This window comes from Mobula hypostoma, chromosome 1, assembly GCF_963921235.1.
Source record: "Mobula hypostoma chromosome 1, sMobHyp1.1, whole genome shotgun sequence".
NCBI lineage: Eukaryota > Metazoa > Chordata > Chondrichthyes > Myliobatiformes > Myliobatidae > Mobula > Mobula hypostoma.
The window spans coordinates 20500222-20519571 of NC_086097.1; the positions used below are offsets into that span (position 1 = coordinate 20500222).

The following is a 19350-nucleotide window of genomic DNA, read 5'->3' on the forward strand; positions in this document are numbered from 1 at the left end:
AATTGTAAGAAACGAATTCACTTATTTGGGTGTAACAATTACTAAGAATTATAAATACTTATTTAAAGAAAATTTTCTTACTTTTTTAAATCATATAAAAAGAACATTATCAAATTGGTCGCCCCTTTCGTTATCACTGATTGGCCAAATTAATTCTATCAAAATGAATATTTTACCTAAATTTATATACCTCTTTCAGGTATTACCCACTTTTATTCCCAAATCTTTTTTTGACTCTGTACTCTATTTTATCCTCCTACATATGAAAAAATAAACATCCTTGATTGAATAAAGTCCATCTCCACAAAGTTAAAAAGAATGGAGGTTTGGGGTCATCAAGGGAGTGGCGGCGCAAGGAAAAGGTCTCTCGACAAAAAAGAAGGTAAACTGCCCCAAAATCGAATTTAGACAAATACTTAATATTGCATAACTATATTAATAAAAGGGGCAAGGATGATGTCTAAGAACAAGAATAAAAAGTCCGCTTCGAAGGCTGATAAACATAAAGAGACGCAGCAAGGCGACGAGCCTAGCTCCCCCACGGCAAGCCAGGACGGAGATAATGAGGGGGAAATCGGTGACTCTGTCTTTGATTCTCGGAGAGATTCGCGAGTTCCGACAAGATAACAGCAAACAGCTGGAAGATATTAAAGGAGAAATAGTAAAAACTAACTCGCGGATAGATGAAGCCGAAGTGAGGATTGTTGGAATTGAAGAGAAGCTACAAAATGCCGAGGAAGTGATAGCAGAAATGCTGAAGCTACAAGACCAACTCCAGTGGAAATTAATAGATCAAGAAGGCCGCTCGAGAAGGGAAAATGTGAGGATCTATGGAGTTCCCGAAGGAACCGAAGGTAAACCTGGATTGATGATTCCCTTCGTGGAGAAGCTGCTTAGAGAGAACCTTGATATACCGGCCGCAAAAGACCTACAGATAGAAAGGGCTCACCGTACGTTGGCACCACAGCCTCCAGCAGGCACCCAGCCCAGATCGATTCTGATCAGATTTCTCAGTTACAGAACGAAGGAAGAGGTGCTTAAAAGAGCATGGCAAAAGAAAGGTTTCATGTGGAACAACTGTAAAATCAGTTTAGACCACGACTACGCACCGGGGATTCTTGCCAGACGGAAGGAATATACGGAAACACGGAGAGTCCTGAAGGAAAACAACAACAGATTCCAGACCCTGTATCCAGCTCGGCTGAGAGTCTTTTACGACGAAGGGACAAAAACTTACGCTACGGTGGAGGAGGCAACGTCGGACCTGGTGGACCGGGAACTACCTATTAAAGTTATCGCCCAACCGGAGTCGCTACTGGAGAGGATTCGGCAGAAGTCGTGGCAGTTAGTGGGGCGAGGACGCTCCACTCGAACCAGAGTGTCAAACTACAAGGAAAAGCTGCAAATATTCAGATGCGAATGTACAGAGAATACAGATTAATTAAGAGAAATGACTGAAAAGAGTAAATCGGACTTAAAAGTAAAATGAAAACTGGTAACTGAAAATAATCTAGGCGGAATAACTTGAATGATAGCAATATGGTCGAGACATAAATAGGAGAAAATTCTCTGATTATTCAAACTGCTGAGGGCCCTCTAACACAGGGTGAAGATAGAGGTTAGCCCTCTGAACTGAGGCGGGTCGGTGCTCAGGCCTCACTGTGGGAAGTCGGGGAAAATTTTCAAATGTTATACGTTCAGAAATGTCTAGGGTGTGGTTATATGTCTTGGTTTACTGTTGAGAAGGGATTGCTTACTGTTTGGTTAGAAAAGGAGAGTGCTTTTTTTCTACTAGAGAAAAATGCAAACTGAATTGGTAAAAGTAATTTCCTATAATGTTAATGGGGTTTTGAATCCAATTAAAAGAAATAAGATTATGTCTAAATTGAAAAAAGAGAGGGCACAAATAGCTTTCCTCCAGGAAACACATATGAGCCAATCTGAACATGGAAAATTAAAAAGAATGGGCTTTAAGCATGTATTTTATTCATCATATAAATTGAGTCACAAAAGAGGGGTAGCTACTTTAATATCAAGTACTCTTAATTATGAACATATTTCAGAGACTAGAGACAAAGAAGGACGGTTTGTAAAAATCACAGGAAGAATAGAAGGTACAGAAATAACATTGCTGAATGTTTATGCTCCTCCAGGTAGTGAATGGTCATTTTATAGACACATTTTTGACCTAATGGTCAGTTCTCGAGGGGTAGTAATTTGTGGAGGGGATTTTAATATTAGATTAAATCCTATATTAGATTCTTCAAGAATAGTTAATCAGAATAAACCTCTGACTCGGAAAGTGAATTCATTGATGGAGGAGTTGGGAATTATAGATGTCTGGAGGGAATTACACCCTACTAGTAAAGATTATACATATTACTCTTTCCCTCATTCAGCCTATTCAAGGATAGACTATTTCTTTATCTTTAATACAGATAGACTCAGGATAAAAAACTGTAATATTGCAACAATTGATCTGTCGGATCATAGCCCAGTCTCTATGTCTCTAATGCTGGAAAGGAAAATGAGGAAAACACTATGGAGGCTAAACTCACATATACTTAATTACCCAAAAGTAATGGAGAGATTAAGGGGAGAAATCAAAGAATATCTAGACCTTAATGACACGGGAGAAACATCACCAGTGATTTTATGGGATACATTGAAAGCTGTACTGAGAGGGAAAATTATTTCCATTACTACTCACATGAAAAAAATCAATGCACAAAAACTAGCAGACCTTCAAGGAAAATTAAAACAACTTCAAGTTGGAGATAGCAACAAAAGTAATTCAAATCGAAAACAGGAAATTAGGAAATTGCAAAGTGAAATTGATGATATTTATACGTTGGAAACTCAAAGAAATTTTCTTTACCTGAGACAAAAGAATTATGAAGTAGGAGGTAAATCAGCTAGATTATTAGCATATAAATTACGAAAACAACAAGCAGACAATACAATTCATAAAATAAAGAATCCAAAGACAAAGCTTGTGGAGAGTACAATAGGGAAAATTCAAGAGAGTTTTGAAACGTATTATCGAGAGCTGTACTCCCAACCCCGGGCCCCCAATGAGCCCTATATAGACAGTGTATTGAATTTTTTAAATCTACCTAAACTTACAGATTTACAAAATGAAAGTTTATTAGAACCAGTAACTGTCAAAGAACTGAACGTGGCCATCTCTAGGTTAAAGGCTGGAAGGTCCCCGGGTTCTGATGGGTTTACCTCAGAGTGGTACAAGTCCCTGAAGACACAGTTAGCCCCATTACTACTTAACACCTTTAATTGGATCTTGCAGAGAGGAGAAACTCCACCTTCCTGGAGAGAAGCGATTATTTCAGTTATTCCTAAAGAGGGTAAAGATAAACTAGAATGTGGCAATTATCGGCCAATTAGTGTTCTTAATTTAGATTACAAACTATTTACATCTATATTAGCGCGCAGATTGGAAAAGCTTTTACCTGGCCTAATCCATTTAGACCAGACTGGATTTATTCAACAAAGATAAACACAGGACAACATAAGGAGAACTCTGCACATATTAGAACAGGTTAATAAGAACTAGACAGAGACAATGGTAGTAGGATTGGACGCTGAGAAAGCTTTTGATTCGGTTAGTTGGGCATTCCTATACAGAGTGTTAGGAAGATTCGGCTTTCAAGAAAGGTTTATTAAAGTAATTCAGACTCTGTATGACAGCCCAACAGCCCGAATTAAGATAAATGGGGACCTCTCTGACTCCTTCATTTTAGAGAGAGGCACTAGACAGGGATGCCCAATTTCTCCTCTCCTTTTTGCGCTATATATTGAACCACTTGCCCAACTAATAAGACAAAGCGAAATCGTAAAAGGTATCAAGGTGGCAGGGATTGAACAGAAAGTGGCGTTATTCGCAGATGATGTTTTGGTTTATCTGAGTGAACCAGAAAAATCATTTATAGGATTGTTTACACTGTTGGATGACTTTGGGAAAATATCAGGTTATAAAATAAATGTAAAGAAAACGCAGGTTATGTCCCTAAATTATACACCATCCAAAAAATTGCAGGATACATACGATCTTAAGTGGGAAGCTAAATCATTAAAATATTTAGGAATAACCCTGCCAAAAGATCTTTCAACACTGTCACGGGTAAATTATGGGCCATTAATCTCAGAGATAAAAGCAGATATGCATAGATGGAATCTTATCCCCTTTTTAAGTTTAAATTCAAGGATAAATACTATAAAAATGAATATTCTTCCTCGGTTATTATATCTTTTCCGTACTTTACCAGTGGAGGTGGATGATAATCAATTCAGGGAATGGGACAAATGGATTTCCCGCTTCATTTGGCAAGGAAGGAAACCTAGAATTCGATATAACACCTTACAGTTAGGGAAGGAAAGAGGAGGTATGGTTCTTCCTTGCCTGAGAAATTATTTTTATGCCTCACAGATAACCCCTCTGTTATATTGGTGTAATAGGGAATACAAGGCTAGATGGAAGGAAATAGAATTTGGATTAGTTGACAGTTTTCCTCTTCAGGCCTCAATAGCTGACAAAGGATTGATGGCCCAGTTGGAAAAATTTAATAATGCTTGGATAAATCTTACATTAAAAGTATGGCAGAAGGTGGTTAATTCATGTGGAATTAATAACATGTTAAAACTCTTTAGATGGTGTGCATATGATACCGAATTCCTTCCCAACAGAGGAGATAAAAGATTTGAGCTATGGATAAAGAAAGGTCTTACAACCTACCTCTCATTTATAGATAAAAGAGTATTACAAAGTTTCCAAATCCTGCAGGACAAACATGGCCTAGAACATAATGACTTTTTTAGGTACCTTCAAATACGAAACTATGTTAACCAGAGTTGTAGATATACAGACCTATCAACAGTAGAATTAGAATTTTTCAAGATTCTGAATTCGGCTTGCAGTTCAATACCTAGTAAATCAGTTTCTCGCCTATATAATGCACTCTCCCATGCTAAAAATGTAAATACACTGTATATTAAAGAGAAGTGGGAGAAAGAAGCGGGGTTGGTACTTTCAGAGGAGGCTTGGGGGAAAATCTGCAGCTTTCAATGGTCCTCGACTAATTCTTTGACTTGGAGAGAACATTGTTGGAAAAACATTATAAGATACTTCAAGACCCCATATCAGGAAAAATATAAAGATACAAATGTGATGTGTTGGAGAAGGTGCGGCTCCAAGGAGGCAAATCATTTTCATATTTTCTGGGATTGCCCTAAATTAAGTCTATTTTGGGAAGGTATTCATAGAACATTAGTTAAGGTACTTAGGTCCCAGATACCTCTGAACTTTGAGACGCTCTATTTGGGGCATGTATTGTTCCTTGAACAGAAGGAAGATATAAAGTTGCTGCAGGCCCTCTTAGCGGCAAGTAAGAAATCAATCACTAGAAAATGGCTAAATCCAATACCACCTACATTAGAAGATTGGTACGAAATTATCTTGGAAATATTTAAAATGGAAAAGTTGACCTACTCCCTGAGAACTCAAAAAGAAACATTTTATCAAATCTGGAATAAATGGATTGAATATATAACCCCAATGCGAGCAGACTTTAGATGACTCTCCTAATGATTTATATTGCTCTTCTCATCAACACAGTAATATTGCTAACGTAAGCACCCCTAGTCTAAATGTTTGTTGTTTTTTTTTGGAAAATGGAGAATTAACACAAGTAAAGGGAAAGATTTGGGAAAGGGATAAAAAAAATGAAAAAATTAAGTACATAGGGATTGGATTATTATGTCTGTGGGCAGGAACAAGCACGAACAAATTGGGATATAAACACCTACAATGGTTGGTATATAGGCTTGTATGCAACATTTTGGACCAGTGCAAATGGTCCAGAAGGGTTGTATGGAAACTATTATTACCATTTTTCTTAACAACTAATTTCATTACTTAGCCTAATAGGTTAGATTTACCACAGTACATAATTATCTATTTAAATGTTTATTTTGCTTTTATATCATCTCAATGTGTACTTAAGAATGTATAAATAATTGTAGTTTTATACATATAAAAAAATGGAAAAGGTTATATGTGTGAAAAAAGTACATGATAATTGTGAACTCCTTATCCAAATAAAAATAAAATTAAAAAAAAAGAATGGAGGTTTAGCTTTACCAAATTTTAGGTTTTATTACTGGGCAGCTAATATACAGAATCTCACGTTTTGGTTATACTATATAAATCACAAGGACTGTCCCAGGTGGGTTTCTTTCGAAGCTAACTCGGTTAATAAATTTTCTCTCATCTTCCTACTGGGATCTTCATTTCCTTTATCCTTAAGTAAGATAACTGAAAATGTAGTAGTCAAACATACTTTGAGGATTTGGATACTATTTAGAAAACACTTTGGTTTATTGAGATTCTCCCTTTCTAGTCCCTTTTTTTAAAAAATTATTTTTTTAAGCCTCTATGACTGATGTAGTCTTTAAACAAAGGGAAAGATTGGGCATTACATGCTTCCGGGATCTGTTTGTGGGAGGAAGTCTTTCTTCATTTGAACAATTGTCAACTAAATATAGTTTACCAAAAACCCTTTTTTTCCAGTACTTACAAATTAGAGATGTTCTACAATCTCAATTATATACACTTCCTAATAGACTTGATAAGAACGTATTACATGAAATTCTTAATATGAAACCATTTTATAATGGTTCAATATCCAATATTTATGATATGTTGTTGGGAATGAGAAATGATTCTTTAGACAAGATTAAAAATCTTTGGGAACAAGATATTACAGACTAATTTCTGAAGAAACTTGGAATGAGATTTTTAAATTGGTTAATACTTCATCGCTATGTGCTCGTCATTCCCTCCTACAATCTGAAGTGGTTCATAGGGCTTATACGACCAAGGATAGGTTATTTCGTTTTTATAGGGATATATCTTCCTGCTGTGATAGGTGTAACAATGGAGAATCTTCACTTATTCATATGTTTTGGATGTGCCCAAGTCATGGAAAATATTGGAAGGAAGTATTCCAAACTTTTTCTGCACTCTTTAAAGTGAATTTTAAGCCTAATCCTTTGACTGCCCTATTTGGTATTGTTGGAAGGAAAGATATCATTTTGAAGACATCTGATCTGCACATTCTGACTTTTATCTCGCTTACGGCTAGGAGGGTGCTTTTGTTTAAATGGAAGGATGATATTCCGCCTAATCATGCTCAGTGGTTACGGGATGTTATGGCATGCCTAAATTTAGAAAAGATTCATTGTTCAATTTCTGAATCTAACCAAGATTTTCGAAATTTGTGGGGGCTGTTTTTAAACTATTTTCTTAATCTTTGACTCTTTGTTAAAGTACAGAAGTTGGTTAATAGTATATTTTATTATCTGATAAGTTTTTTTTTCTCTCCTCCCCCCCCCCCACAAACAGCTTTGACTTTGGTAGTGGGTGTAGATCCTTTTTTTAAAAAATAAAATTGCTTACATTCTAATATATGAATTAATCTAATCCATTTGAATATAGAGTAAGGAGTTCGTTAATGTGATTCAAACTGTATCTGGTATTATTATATTTTTTGTTTTATAATATGTATTCTCTTGAACTCTTGTATTCTTCTATATAGAAATCAATAAAAAATATTGGAAGAGAACTTCCAGGAAAACTGGTACAACTGATGGATTGGGTCAACACATCTCTGATTACCACTTCTCAGGTAGAAGAAACTGAACTGACACAAGTTAAAAGGCACGTAGAAGATGGGTGACCAAATAGTGTGCATGAAACTGTGCCACCCCATGCCAGACGTTAAACAAGCTTAGTATCTACAACAGTTGTCTACTGTGGGGAAGTTGTATTGCTAATTCCTACACGATTACAGTCCCCTATCCTGGAATTTACATTGTGCACATCCAGGAATACCACAAATGAAAGCGCTAGCCCAGATTGTGTTTGGTGGCTGAAAACTGATGAAGACATTGAGCACATTGTTCGTGCATGTAACCCATGCCAGCAGTTTCAACCTTTAAATACTCCCATACCTATGGCTCCATGACAATGGCCCACCAAAGTGTGGAGATATTTACATGTAGACTATGCAGGTCCATCTGACAGTCACATGCTGCTGGTAGTCGATGTGCATTCTAAATAGATCAAGGCCGGTGAAGACTTCGACTAGCCAAACGACAAACACTTTATGCACATTATTTTGTACACATGGAATCCCCAATACTGTGGTCTGAGATAATGGTCACTAAACTACTATTACAAGACAACAGAGTTCATGTTGCAGCATAACCCCCTTATCACCGATCATCAAACGGTATGGCTGAAAGAATTGTTCAGACTGTCAAGTGGGGATACAAATGTTCAATGGTGACCTACACACCAGGATAAACCAGTTTTCGTTTGGGTACTGAATAACCCCACAAACTACCACAGCTGAGCTACTGATGGGCTGCAGGTTGCGTTCCCGATTGAATTTACGCACCCAGAGATTGGAACCTTGCAGTGGGAGATCCAGTTTATGTTTGCCCAAACCCTGAGAGCCGAAGGTGGATGGAAGGAGAAGTTGTGGTGAAAGAGGACCGACAAGGTACTTCAGCACTTGAAGATGGTAGTGTATGCTGCTGACATCTAGACTACATCAGGAGAGGGCCAAGTGAATCTCTCATTCCAGAACGAGCTAGTGAACAAGACAGGTTAGCCCTGCAAACTATTGAAGCAGAATCCCCAGTTGAAAGCACAGAATCCAGACCAACACTTGATCCTGGGGCTTCTGGACTGCGTCAATCAGAACAGACCAGAAAACCAGTGGAATACTATCAAGCTGGTTTCACTTAAAAACTTGCAGGTGGAGAGAGGTCCTATCCACCATGTGACTGTAATTGGTCTCACGTGACATCATGTGATCAGTTGATTTTGTGGGCTTGTCCATCTGTCAATTAAAGTTTGACCTACTAATCCTGTGTGTGAGAAAGAGTTCATTGTTTCCAGGTGACTAGGAGTCAAGCAGACTATTTGGCTACACTGTACACAATAAATGTTCTGTTCCAACCTCCAGGTTCTTTCTGAATTGCAACAGAAACCACAACTTAACAATTGACTCCAACATCTTCCCAACCACTGAGGTCAGACTAACTGACCTATAACTTCCTTTCTCCTGCATCTCTCCTTTCTTGAAGAATGAAGTGGTATTTGCAATTTACCAGTCCTTCAGAACCATGCCAGAATCAATTGATTCTTGAAAGATCATTACTAATGCCTGCACAATCTCTTCATCCACCTCTTTCAGAATACTGGGGTATACTCCATCTGGTCCAGGTGACTTATCTACCTCCACACTTTTCAGTTTCACCAAGCACCTTCTCCTTAGTAATGGCAACTTCGCTCACTTCTGCCTCGACACTCTTGAACATCCACCATACTGCTAGTGTCTTCCACAGTAAAGACTGAAGCAAAACATTTATTCAGTTCGCCCGCCATTTCCTTCTCCATTACTACTTCTCCAGGCATCATTTTCCAGTGGTCCAAATCTACTCTGCCCTCTTTTACACAACATACTTGAAGAACTTTTTTTTGGTATCTTAACTATTGACTGGTTTAGCTTCTTATTCCATCTTTTCCTTCTTTACGACTTCAGTTATTTTTCTGTTGGTTTTGAAAGGCTTCCCAATTCTCAATTTTCCACTAATTTTTGTTCTATTATATGCCGTCTCCTATGGCTTTTATGTTGGCCTTGACTAATCTTGTTATCCATGGTTGCGTCAACCTGCCTTTAGAATATTACTTCTTTGGGATGTACAGGTGTCCCCTGCTTTTTGACCGTTCGCTTTACCAAACCTCACTATTACGAAAAAAGGCAGCGCGCGCCCCAAGCAGCCAAGCTCCTCCCCCTGAACTGCATTCTAGCCGGCATGGCTTAAACACGTGCCTGTGAGCAGCTGTTTGCAAGATGAGTTCTAAGGTATCGGAAAAGCCTAAAAGAGCTCGTAAGGGTGTTACACTTAGCATAAAACTAGACATAATTAAGCATTTCGATCGTGGTGAACGAAGCAAGGACAAAGTGAGTTTGGCTTGTGGAAGTTGACGAAGATGATGTTGAAGGGGTTCTGGCATCCCATGACCAAGAACTGATAGATGAAGAGCTGATTCAATTGGAAGAGGAAAGGATAACAATCAAAACCGAATGCAGTAGCAAATGGACTGAAAGCGAAGTTGTCCAGGAAATGAACGTGAAGCAACTGCGTGAGATTTTCGCTGCAATGATAAAGTACGGCTTTAATTTTGAAAGGGTACGTCCGTTTAGGGCATATTTGCAAGATGGTTTGAGTGCTTACAAAGAACTGTATGATAGAAAAATGCACGAGGCTAAGCAGTCAAGCAAGCCTTCGACATCAGCCACAGCAGACGACGAACCTTGACCTTCAACATCGAGGCAGGCAGACATAGAAGATGACCTGCCTGCCCTGATGGAAACAGATGTCGATGAGATGACGCCCCAGTGACCCACCACGCCAACCCCTGGGTTGCAGACCGATACATTGAGGAGAATGCAGCGGTAGCCGGGACGCACCCAGCACATCTTTAAGAAAAAAGCCAAAATAAACAAGCTAATTAATTAGGTGCTGCCTGGCATGTAATTAATTAGCTTGTTTATTTCGGCCTTTTTCTTAAAGATGTGCTGGGTGCGTCCCGGCTACTGCAGCACTCTTCGTGGATCTGTATCGGTTGCTGCCTGGAGGTTGGGGGCCACTGCACCACCCCATCCTCCGACGATTCAGTCTAACACACCAGCATCAGTGTGGTCGGTGCTGTCTTCCCAATTCTGGTAAGTGAAACTACACTCTACATACCTTATTTCTACTTTATATAGGCTGTGGACTTTTATGTGTTATTTGGTATGATTTGGCAGCTTCATAGCTTAAAGGTTACTGGAGAGTGTGCTTCTGCCGAGAGCACCTGCGTGAGATTTTCGCTATGGAGAACAGTGTGGCAATGATTGTAGAGAAATATTTCTACTTTATATAGGCTGTGTATTTATCATATCATTCCTGCTTTTACTATATGTTACTGTTATTTTAGGTTTTACGTGTTATTTGGCATGATTTGGTAGGTTATTTTTGGGTCTGCGAACGCTCACAAATTTTCCCCATATAAATAAATGGTAATTGCTTCTTCGTTTTACGACATTCCGGCTTACGAACTGTTTCATAGAAACACTCTACCTTCGGATGGCGGGGAAAACCTGTATCTAACATGCACCTTCTAACTGCTCCCAGAAACTCCAGCTATTGCTGTGCTGCCGTCAGTCCAGTTAACTGTTCCCTTCCAATCAACTTCAGACAGCTCCTCTGTCTCCCAATGGTTCCTTTACCTTAAGCTCCCAAGTCAAATCTGGTTCATTACCTGACACCTAATCCAGAATCGCTTTTCTCGTGGTAGGTTCAACCCTAAGCTGCTTTAAAAAGCCATCCTGTAGACACTCTACAAATTCCCTCTTGGGATCCAGCACCAAACTGATTTTCCCAATCTATCTGCATATTGAAATCCCCATGATCATCATAACATTGCCCTTTTGACATTATCTAAACATTCCTCATTCCTGCAACTAAGGTAAGAAAAATAAAATCAATGATCCAAAGCAAATTAAAAACAACATATTTCCAGAGTAAGTGACCATTTGACTTGCATTAAAAAAAAACTAGCACAGGCACAGCATTACCCCTTTTACTCCAAAAATAAGGAACTTACGTCCACTTCATCAATGTCATTTTCATCTGAGAGATTTGGTATCTCCACAGTTCCATTATACTTAACTCCAGTTTTTGAAGTTCCTACAACAGATGAATACAGGATAGAAAGTTATACAGTAAAACTAATCTGCTGACTTCAAAAACCCCTAATGGTTCCAAAGGACCTCATACCCTTCCAGCTCACTGGGTTTGCTGTAAAATTATATTAATATGTAACATCCAAAAAGGTGAATTAAAAATATAGTGAATAATGCAAATAACATGCAATTGTCCAGAAAATATCCAGCCAGGCATGAAAGTTCTGGAACATGATAGGTTATATTTATTGCATGCATCAATTAGTACTAATTTCAAGCATGGAGTTAATAGAAGGCAAGTGGGCTAGATTTCTTAGATTTACTGATTTTCCATTTAATTAGTGAACAATCAGACCAGCTCTTTCATACTCCACTTTGGATTTAATAATCCCCTTTTTCAAAGCATAGTAACAAGGATTCAGTCTTTCAGATGAATTAAGCAAAAACTGACAACATGCTTGCCTTGGATGACAACTAGTTTTACATTAAAGTGCCTTTAAAAAGTTTTCATCCCCCCCCCCAAGAAGTTTTCATGTTTTATTGCTTTACAACATTGAATCAGTGGATTTAATTTGGCTTTTATTGATTCTGATCAACAGAAAAAAAAAACTCGCATGAAATCTCAGCTAGAGTTTGCCAGAAAGCATGTGGGAGCTTCTGAAGTCAGCTGGAAGAAGTTGCTATGGTGTGATGAAGCCAAAATTTAGCATTTGGTGTAAGCCAAACACTGCACATCAAGAACACATCATCCCTACCGTGAAGCATGGTGGTGGCAGCAGGCCCTGGAAGGCTTGTGAAGGTGGAGGGTAAAATTGATGCAGCAAATCCTGGAGGAAAACCTGATGCAGTCTGCAAGAGAAATGCAACTTGGGAGAAGATTTCTCTTCCAGCAAGACCATGACCCTAAGCACAAAGCCAAAGCTAACCAGGAATGGCTTAAAAATAAGTTAATGTCCTGGTGTGGCCAAGTCAAAAGTTCAGACCTCAATCCAACTGAGAATTTGTGGCTGGACTTGGAAAGGGCTATTCACTCACGATCCCCATGCAATCTGGCAGAGCTTGAGCAGCTTTATAAAGAATGGGGGAAAAAAAATTGTGTCCAGATACGCAAAACTGATAGAAACCTATCCACGCAGACTCAAGGCTGCAATTGCTGCCAAAGGTACAACTACTAAATTCTGACTTGAAGGGGGTGAGTAATTTGTAAACAATTATTTTGCGTTATAACTGCAATAAATTTAGACCAATTTGTAGAAATTTGCTTTCACTTTGACACAAAAGTATCTTTGTTGATCAGTGTCAAAAAAGCCAAATTAAATCCACTGCAATTCAATGCTGTAAAACAATAAAACATGAAAACTTGAGGCGAATACTTTTTATAGGCACTGTGCCTAGATTACTTAATCATTCCTTTTTTTTTGTTCTTCAGCAAAATCAAAAACATTTTTTTAGCAAACCAGATTTTCTAATTGTGTACCCTGTTCACTTACAAAATCTTCTGTTAACCCCGCCATTTCCACCCCCCCCTCAATTCCCCACTAGAAAACACTTGGCATTTACTCATCTCCAATTGATCTGGGGGAGTTGCCTATTTTCATGCCAAAACACTTGACTCTTCATCTATAATTTGTGAAAGCTAAATTAAACAAATTCATGCCCATACTGCTTGGTACTGAAGGCACAGGCTGACATACCAAGCATGGTTGCAATCAAGCTTGCTTATTCAGTTGACACCCAAAGAACCATTCCCCAGTCTAAAATTAAGATTGCTTAAAGGAGTGCGTCTTAAAGGTGCTACATTGGCTTAGGGTACTTCCTGGTTTTGTACCAAAAAAAAGTAAAAACCTTGGAACTGGGAACAGAATTGTTTTTTTAGGATGCAAGTGGGAAAACAGGACATTCAAGGACAAGAGGCATGTTAAATCAGTTTCAGTTACACATGTTTGAAATAAATGAACTAATGTGGCTGAAATGCGCATCTCCTTAATTAAAAAAAAATGCTGGTGAATGCAGCAGGCCAGGCAGCATCTATAGGAAGAGGTACAGTCGACGTTTCGGGCCGAGACCCTTCGTCAGGACTAACTGAAAGAAGAGATGGTAAGAGATTTGAAAGTGGGAGGGGGAGGCAGGCTCCCCCTCCCACTTTCAATTCTCTTACCGTCTCTTCTTTCAGTTAGTCCTGACGAAGGGTCTCGGCCCGAAACGTCGACTGTACCTCTTCCTATAGATGCTGCCTGACCTGCTGCGTTCACCAGCATGTTTTGTGTGTGTTGCTTGAAATTCCAGCATCTGCAGATTTCATTGTGTTCATTCCTTAATTTCTTCGATATTACATCACAGATTTGAGTCATCAAATATTCAGAAGGCATACAATATCAGTTATGTAATTAAATAATTGACCAATTTGATACCTACATTCTTGCACAATAGAGAATATGAATTCAAGACAACTTCTCTCAAAGGTGGACTGGCATCAATTCAGAGGTCATGACTGAATTTTTCTATGCCGCAATAGGCTTGCCACTCAAAAACTCAAGGACCTTAGGTGAAATGTATCAATTTTTGGTTTTGCATACTCACCTCTCCATGATAAGTGAATATTCCATTCAAAGAAGAAAATCAATTTTCCTTTTCTGTTGTTGATTGAGGCTTCTCCATCACTCTTGGTCACCTCTGTGACTTTGCACACTCCCTCGTCATTCTCTACACTGACTGCCAGCAACAGTGATTTAAGTTTATCTACTGACCAATTTGAGGCATCTCTCTCTGTCCTGCAGAAGAAGATTTATTATACTTAATTGATTTTATTACCTCTATGAGATCACCCACTCAGTTTCTTATGGTCCAAAGAATAAATGCCCTCTTCTTTTTAAAAAAAACACCTTACTCTTAACATTTCTCTTATCTCAATCCCTCAAGTCCTGGCAACACTTGTAACTCTTCCTTTTCACCCTCCATCATTTAATCACATCCTTCCTAAAAGCACTGACCAAAACAGAACACAATACTCCAAGTGTGGCCTTACAGATGCTTGTACAATTGCAAGATAGCACCTGACTTCTATTCAATGCCCTTACTGAAGGCCAGATTGCCAGAAGTCGTCTTCATTGGCTGGTCTACCTGTGACCCCACTACAAGGGAACTATGCACCAGTACAACAGTACATTCTATAAAAGCACCCAGGGTCTTTCCATTCAATGTGGAAGTCCTACCTTTATCAGTTCTTCCAAACTACATTTTACACTTAATCAAATTCAATTTGCTGTTCCTTAGCCCACTTAACAGTGAATTATGATCCCGCTACACTAGAAATGTTGATCACAAACACTCAAGGACTCGAACACTTTGGTCATGGGGAATGAATAAGCTGGTCATAGTTGAGAATAAGGGGAGACAAGGGGTGATCCATGATAAAAGTTTATAAAATTATGAGAAAAGGACAGGTTAAATGATTGAAAACATTCTCATAATGAGGATATAAAAAACAAAGGGCACAGTTTTAAATTACATACCTCTCATCTTGAAAGGGGACTTGAAGGGAAATGGATAGGAAACATTTAAAGGAATATGGGCCAAATGGAAATCAGGGAAGCAGCTAGGTTGGCATGAATACTTTGCCAAAGAGTCCATGTTATATAACCATGACAATTTAAAAAAATTAAATATTGATACCTAGAATGCACTTCCAAAGGTGGTGGTGGAAATAAAATCAGTACATTTAAAGACTATGTATTAAGATATTCAACTAGGCAATGCACAGAATACAGTACTATTGAATCAAATGCAATTAGTGTAAATGGACAAAAGACATGGGCATCATAGGTCAAAGCACAATGCTTCACAAGATATTACAGTGCATCATTTATCACATAACCTATGGTGTTGCTATTGACAATTAACAAGATCAACACCAAAGCAGCAGCAATGTTCAGGACCTAAAGTTTCAGCAACTAATGTTTTATAACAAATCAAAGCCCAGATACATTACCTTTCCAAACCCAGGCACAACAAAACTTCATGCAATTCTGTTACTGACATTTTTCCCAACAACACTAATCTCTTTTTAAGGCACAAGCAGGGAACACTGCCAGACCCCTTAGTGCCATGTATTGCTGATTTCTAACAATCAGGTAGCCATCTCCAAAATATTACCAAAAAGCAACAGTCACTTTCACAAAGAGAATAGTCATTAGAAAGATGCAACTTTCAATTCCCTCTTCACGAATTCTTGAATACTCAAAAGCTAATGGGAGCAAGGGAAACTATTCTACATTTTCTTCTTAAAAAAACACTTCCAATAATACATTTTCATCTTCTGCCATCCACCTGGGGGAGAATTTCAACTACCAGGGACAGCACATATTCAGTCCCAGATTTACTCCCCTCTCCCACTCCATCTACTGGCCTAAATTTAAAGCAAATGAGCTTTAATACTTCCATAAACTAATAAATACTACAAAGAATGGGGAGACCTGGTAATAGAGTTCCCAAACATGCAACAAATCTGAAACTAGACCCTCACAAACCACTGAGGAATGGAGGGATGAGAGAATGGGAAGTACGGTTAGGTTAATGAACTTGCCTCTAACTTCAGCCATCCTATTGTTTTATTTACATATTGCTTATTTGTGGCAGGGAGCCCAGAAGTTTTATAAATATAGAAATAACTATTATTAAACAGCAATCTTTTCAGACCAGTATTCCCACCCCGAACCAAAGTCATCCTTTTTGGCTTTAGCAGGACTTTAAAACAAGGAGAACAAGAGAAACACAGTGTAAAAGACAAATATAAAAACTATGAATGAGGTGGATATGAGATAGAGAACATGAAAGGGAAAGATAAAGAGGGAAAACAAAGTAAGGGGAAAGGGTTTGATAGAGAAGCAGATGATACACAGCATAAAGTAATTTGCTTCAAGCAATACATGCCAGTTATCATCTCCATGCTAGTGCCTTCCCACCTTTCCTTACCGTGGCACATCAGCACAGCTGTCAATTTTTTTTACTCCCTCAATATTGCTCAGTTCCTGACAACTCATTCCACATGTTCACCGGAGTCAGTCACAGAAAAGTACAGCAAAGAAACAGGCCCTTCGACCCATCTGGTACATGCCAAATTATTTAAACAGCCTACTCCCATTGACCTGCACTGATACCATAGCCCTTCATACCCCTACCACCCCCATACAACATCCAAACTACCCTCAAATGGTGAAATTGAGCTCGCATGCACCAGTTACACATGCAGCTCATTCGACACTCTCATGACCCTCTGAGTGAAGAAATTTCCCCTCGTGTTCCCTTTAAACCTTTCATCCTGAACACATGACCTCTAGTTATAGTTGCACCCTACCTCAGAGGAAAAAGCCCGCTTGCATCTATATCCTCCATTTTTCTTCTTTTTAAAAATCTCTATCAAATCTACACTCAATCTTAGTCCTAACCTATTCAGTCTTTCCTTCTAACTCAGGTCCTCCAATCCCAGCAACATCTTTGTAAATTTTCTCCACACTTTCAACCTTATTGACATTTTTGCTGAAGGTAGGTGACCCAAACTGCACACAATACTCCAAATTAGGCTTGCCAACGTTTTACACAGCTTCAATGTAACATTCCATCTCCTGAACTCAATACTTTGATTATTGAAGGCCAACTTGCCAAAAACTATCTAAGCTTTACCACCTTAGATAAAGTTTATTCTAAATTCCTTCATGGAATTGTGTTAGCTATTTACCTTTGATGCACAAGTGGGGACATTTTCTTTTTACTGACACCACCAAAACCTTTCAGAACTTTAAAGCCCTCATTAGATCACCCCTCAGTGTTTTCAAGGGAAAAATAGAGCCAGCCTGTTTATCCTTACTTGATAATATACACTCGCACAACTTTGATATCAAAGCAAGGTTTCCTTTCAAGCCGATATTTCTTAAAATGTGACCCAGAGAACAGCAGAAAAGATCAGAAAAAAAGTACTGATGCTGGAGATGTCAAATAAAGACAGAAAGTGCTGGAAATACTCTGTACTCAAGTGACTGGAAATGTCATTCACTTTCTCCTCCTTCAGATGCTACCCGACCTTCTGGGTACTTCCACTTTTTAAATTGCAATGTATGGAAAGTTCAACACAGATTTAGCCCTTCCCTAATTTTCAACACCAGAAATAAACCCCAATACTTTGAATTGCTAAATGGTGGCAGAGTTTTTGCATTCCAGGGACCTTTTCTTCTCCCACCCTACTTAGTGACCTTTTAGTCTTCCTTCCGATACACGCAACCTCACATTTACCAATAATTAATCTTCATTTGCCTATTCCCCACGGTTGCTAAGTGTCCCACTGAAATATATCACAATTCCCCGTCTTCCCCCATCTCTGCCACCCATCTGATACCAACAAATTCTGGAAATGTGTACATTATGCGATCTGTTCACAGCAACGTGGAAACACGACGGGACCGGACCAGCCCACCCCCTCCTCTTTATCTCCACATACGTAAATTAAAAAGACAATAGAAACGAAGTATAAAGGTTGAATGCGGGGAAGGTAGGCAGATGAAGTTAGGGAGAACTGGACACAGTGCCTCACCAATGCCAGTTATTGACGTTAGTGGCGTCGGCCCGCTCCTCCACGATCCAGCGCGGGTCGCCCTGTCCCCACTTGGCCATCGTGACAGCAGCCGAGGACCGAGGGGCCGGTGATAATGCAAACCGAACAAAATAAAATTAAAAAGAACTATTTGTGTATGAATATATTATAAACCTAATTGGCCTTCTACTGGCCGAGACTGCCAAGGGAAGAGCCAGAATGCAGGTGAACACCAGCTCCGTGCCCAGGCCGGCTACTCTCCAACAAAAAACGTCCCACGGCCGCTCTCCTCGAGCCTTTATCCGGTCGCCGTCAGAATATGCTAGAAACCCGTGACGTCAGCGCCGCGGCAGCCGGCCCCGATCCTTTATCCGCAACACACGCGCGCTGGAGAGGCATCTCCGCCCGTCCAACACGCCTGACGTAGGGGCACTTCCGCCCCTGTTCCCACTCGGGCAGCCGATACTGGAGATGTACTACAACTTCCGCCCCGCTTCTCGGTCCCAACTTGTGACGACATCAGGGCTCTTCGCCTCCGCACCCAACTGACGTAGTGTCACTTCCGCCCCACCTCCTTTTATTCCCACCACTTCACAAATTCTGATGCAGGTTTTGTTCTGAAACGTTGAAGGTTTCTAAACCCACCCCCAACACACACACAAAAAAAGTGTCGATTCGACACGCCGAGTTCCTCCAGCAGAACGCTTGCCGCTCGCCAGCACTTCACACCGCAACCGCCGGTAGTTGTGACGCAACAGAGCCTTCGCCCTTCGCAATCCCTGATTGGAGGACACAAGCCCCGCCCCTTCCACTGCCGCCTTTCTGGTGCCGAAATCAAATTGTTCACTACAAATTTTATCTGTTTTTGTTCCTTAGCTCGATAGCTACTGGATTTAAGTCTTCATTTTAACTTAGTTGGTATCGGCTAGTCTGTGATAGACGGGACAGGTA

At 39.5% G+C, this 19350-nt stretch overlaps 1 protein-coding gene across 2 annotated transcripts in view; it reads right to left on the reverse strand.

The window, feature by feature from the left end:
* The window catches only part of ahsa1b (AHA1, activator of heat shock protein ATPase homolog 1b), a 48432-nt gene extending 29510 nt beyond the window's left edge, over positions 1 to 18922 (reverse strand). The window contains exons 1-3 of one of the 2 annotated variants that reach the window (XM_063044456.1): positions 18400 to 18922; positions 14397 to 14587; positions 11738 to 11820 (exon numbers count right to left, since the gene is read on the reverse strand). In XM_063044456.1, the coding sequence (XP_062900526.1) occupies positions 11738 to 11820; positions 14397 to 14587; positions 18400 to 18479 (354 nt within the window). In that variant the 5' untranslated portion in view covers positions 18480 to 18922. The remainder of the gene's footprint in view (positions 1 to 11737; positions 11821 to 14396; positions 14588 to 18399) is intronic. The other variant, XM_063044465.1, reaches the window with a different exon arrangement.
* Positions 18923 to 19350: the final 428 nt, after the last annotated feature.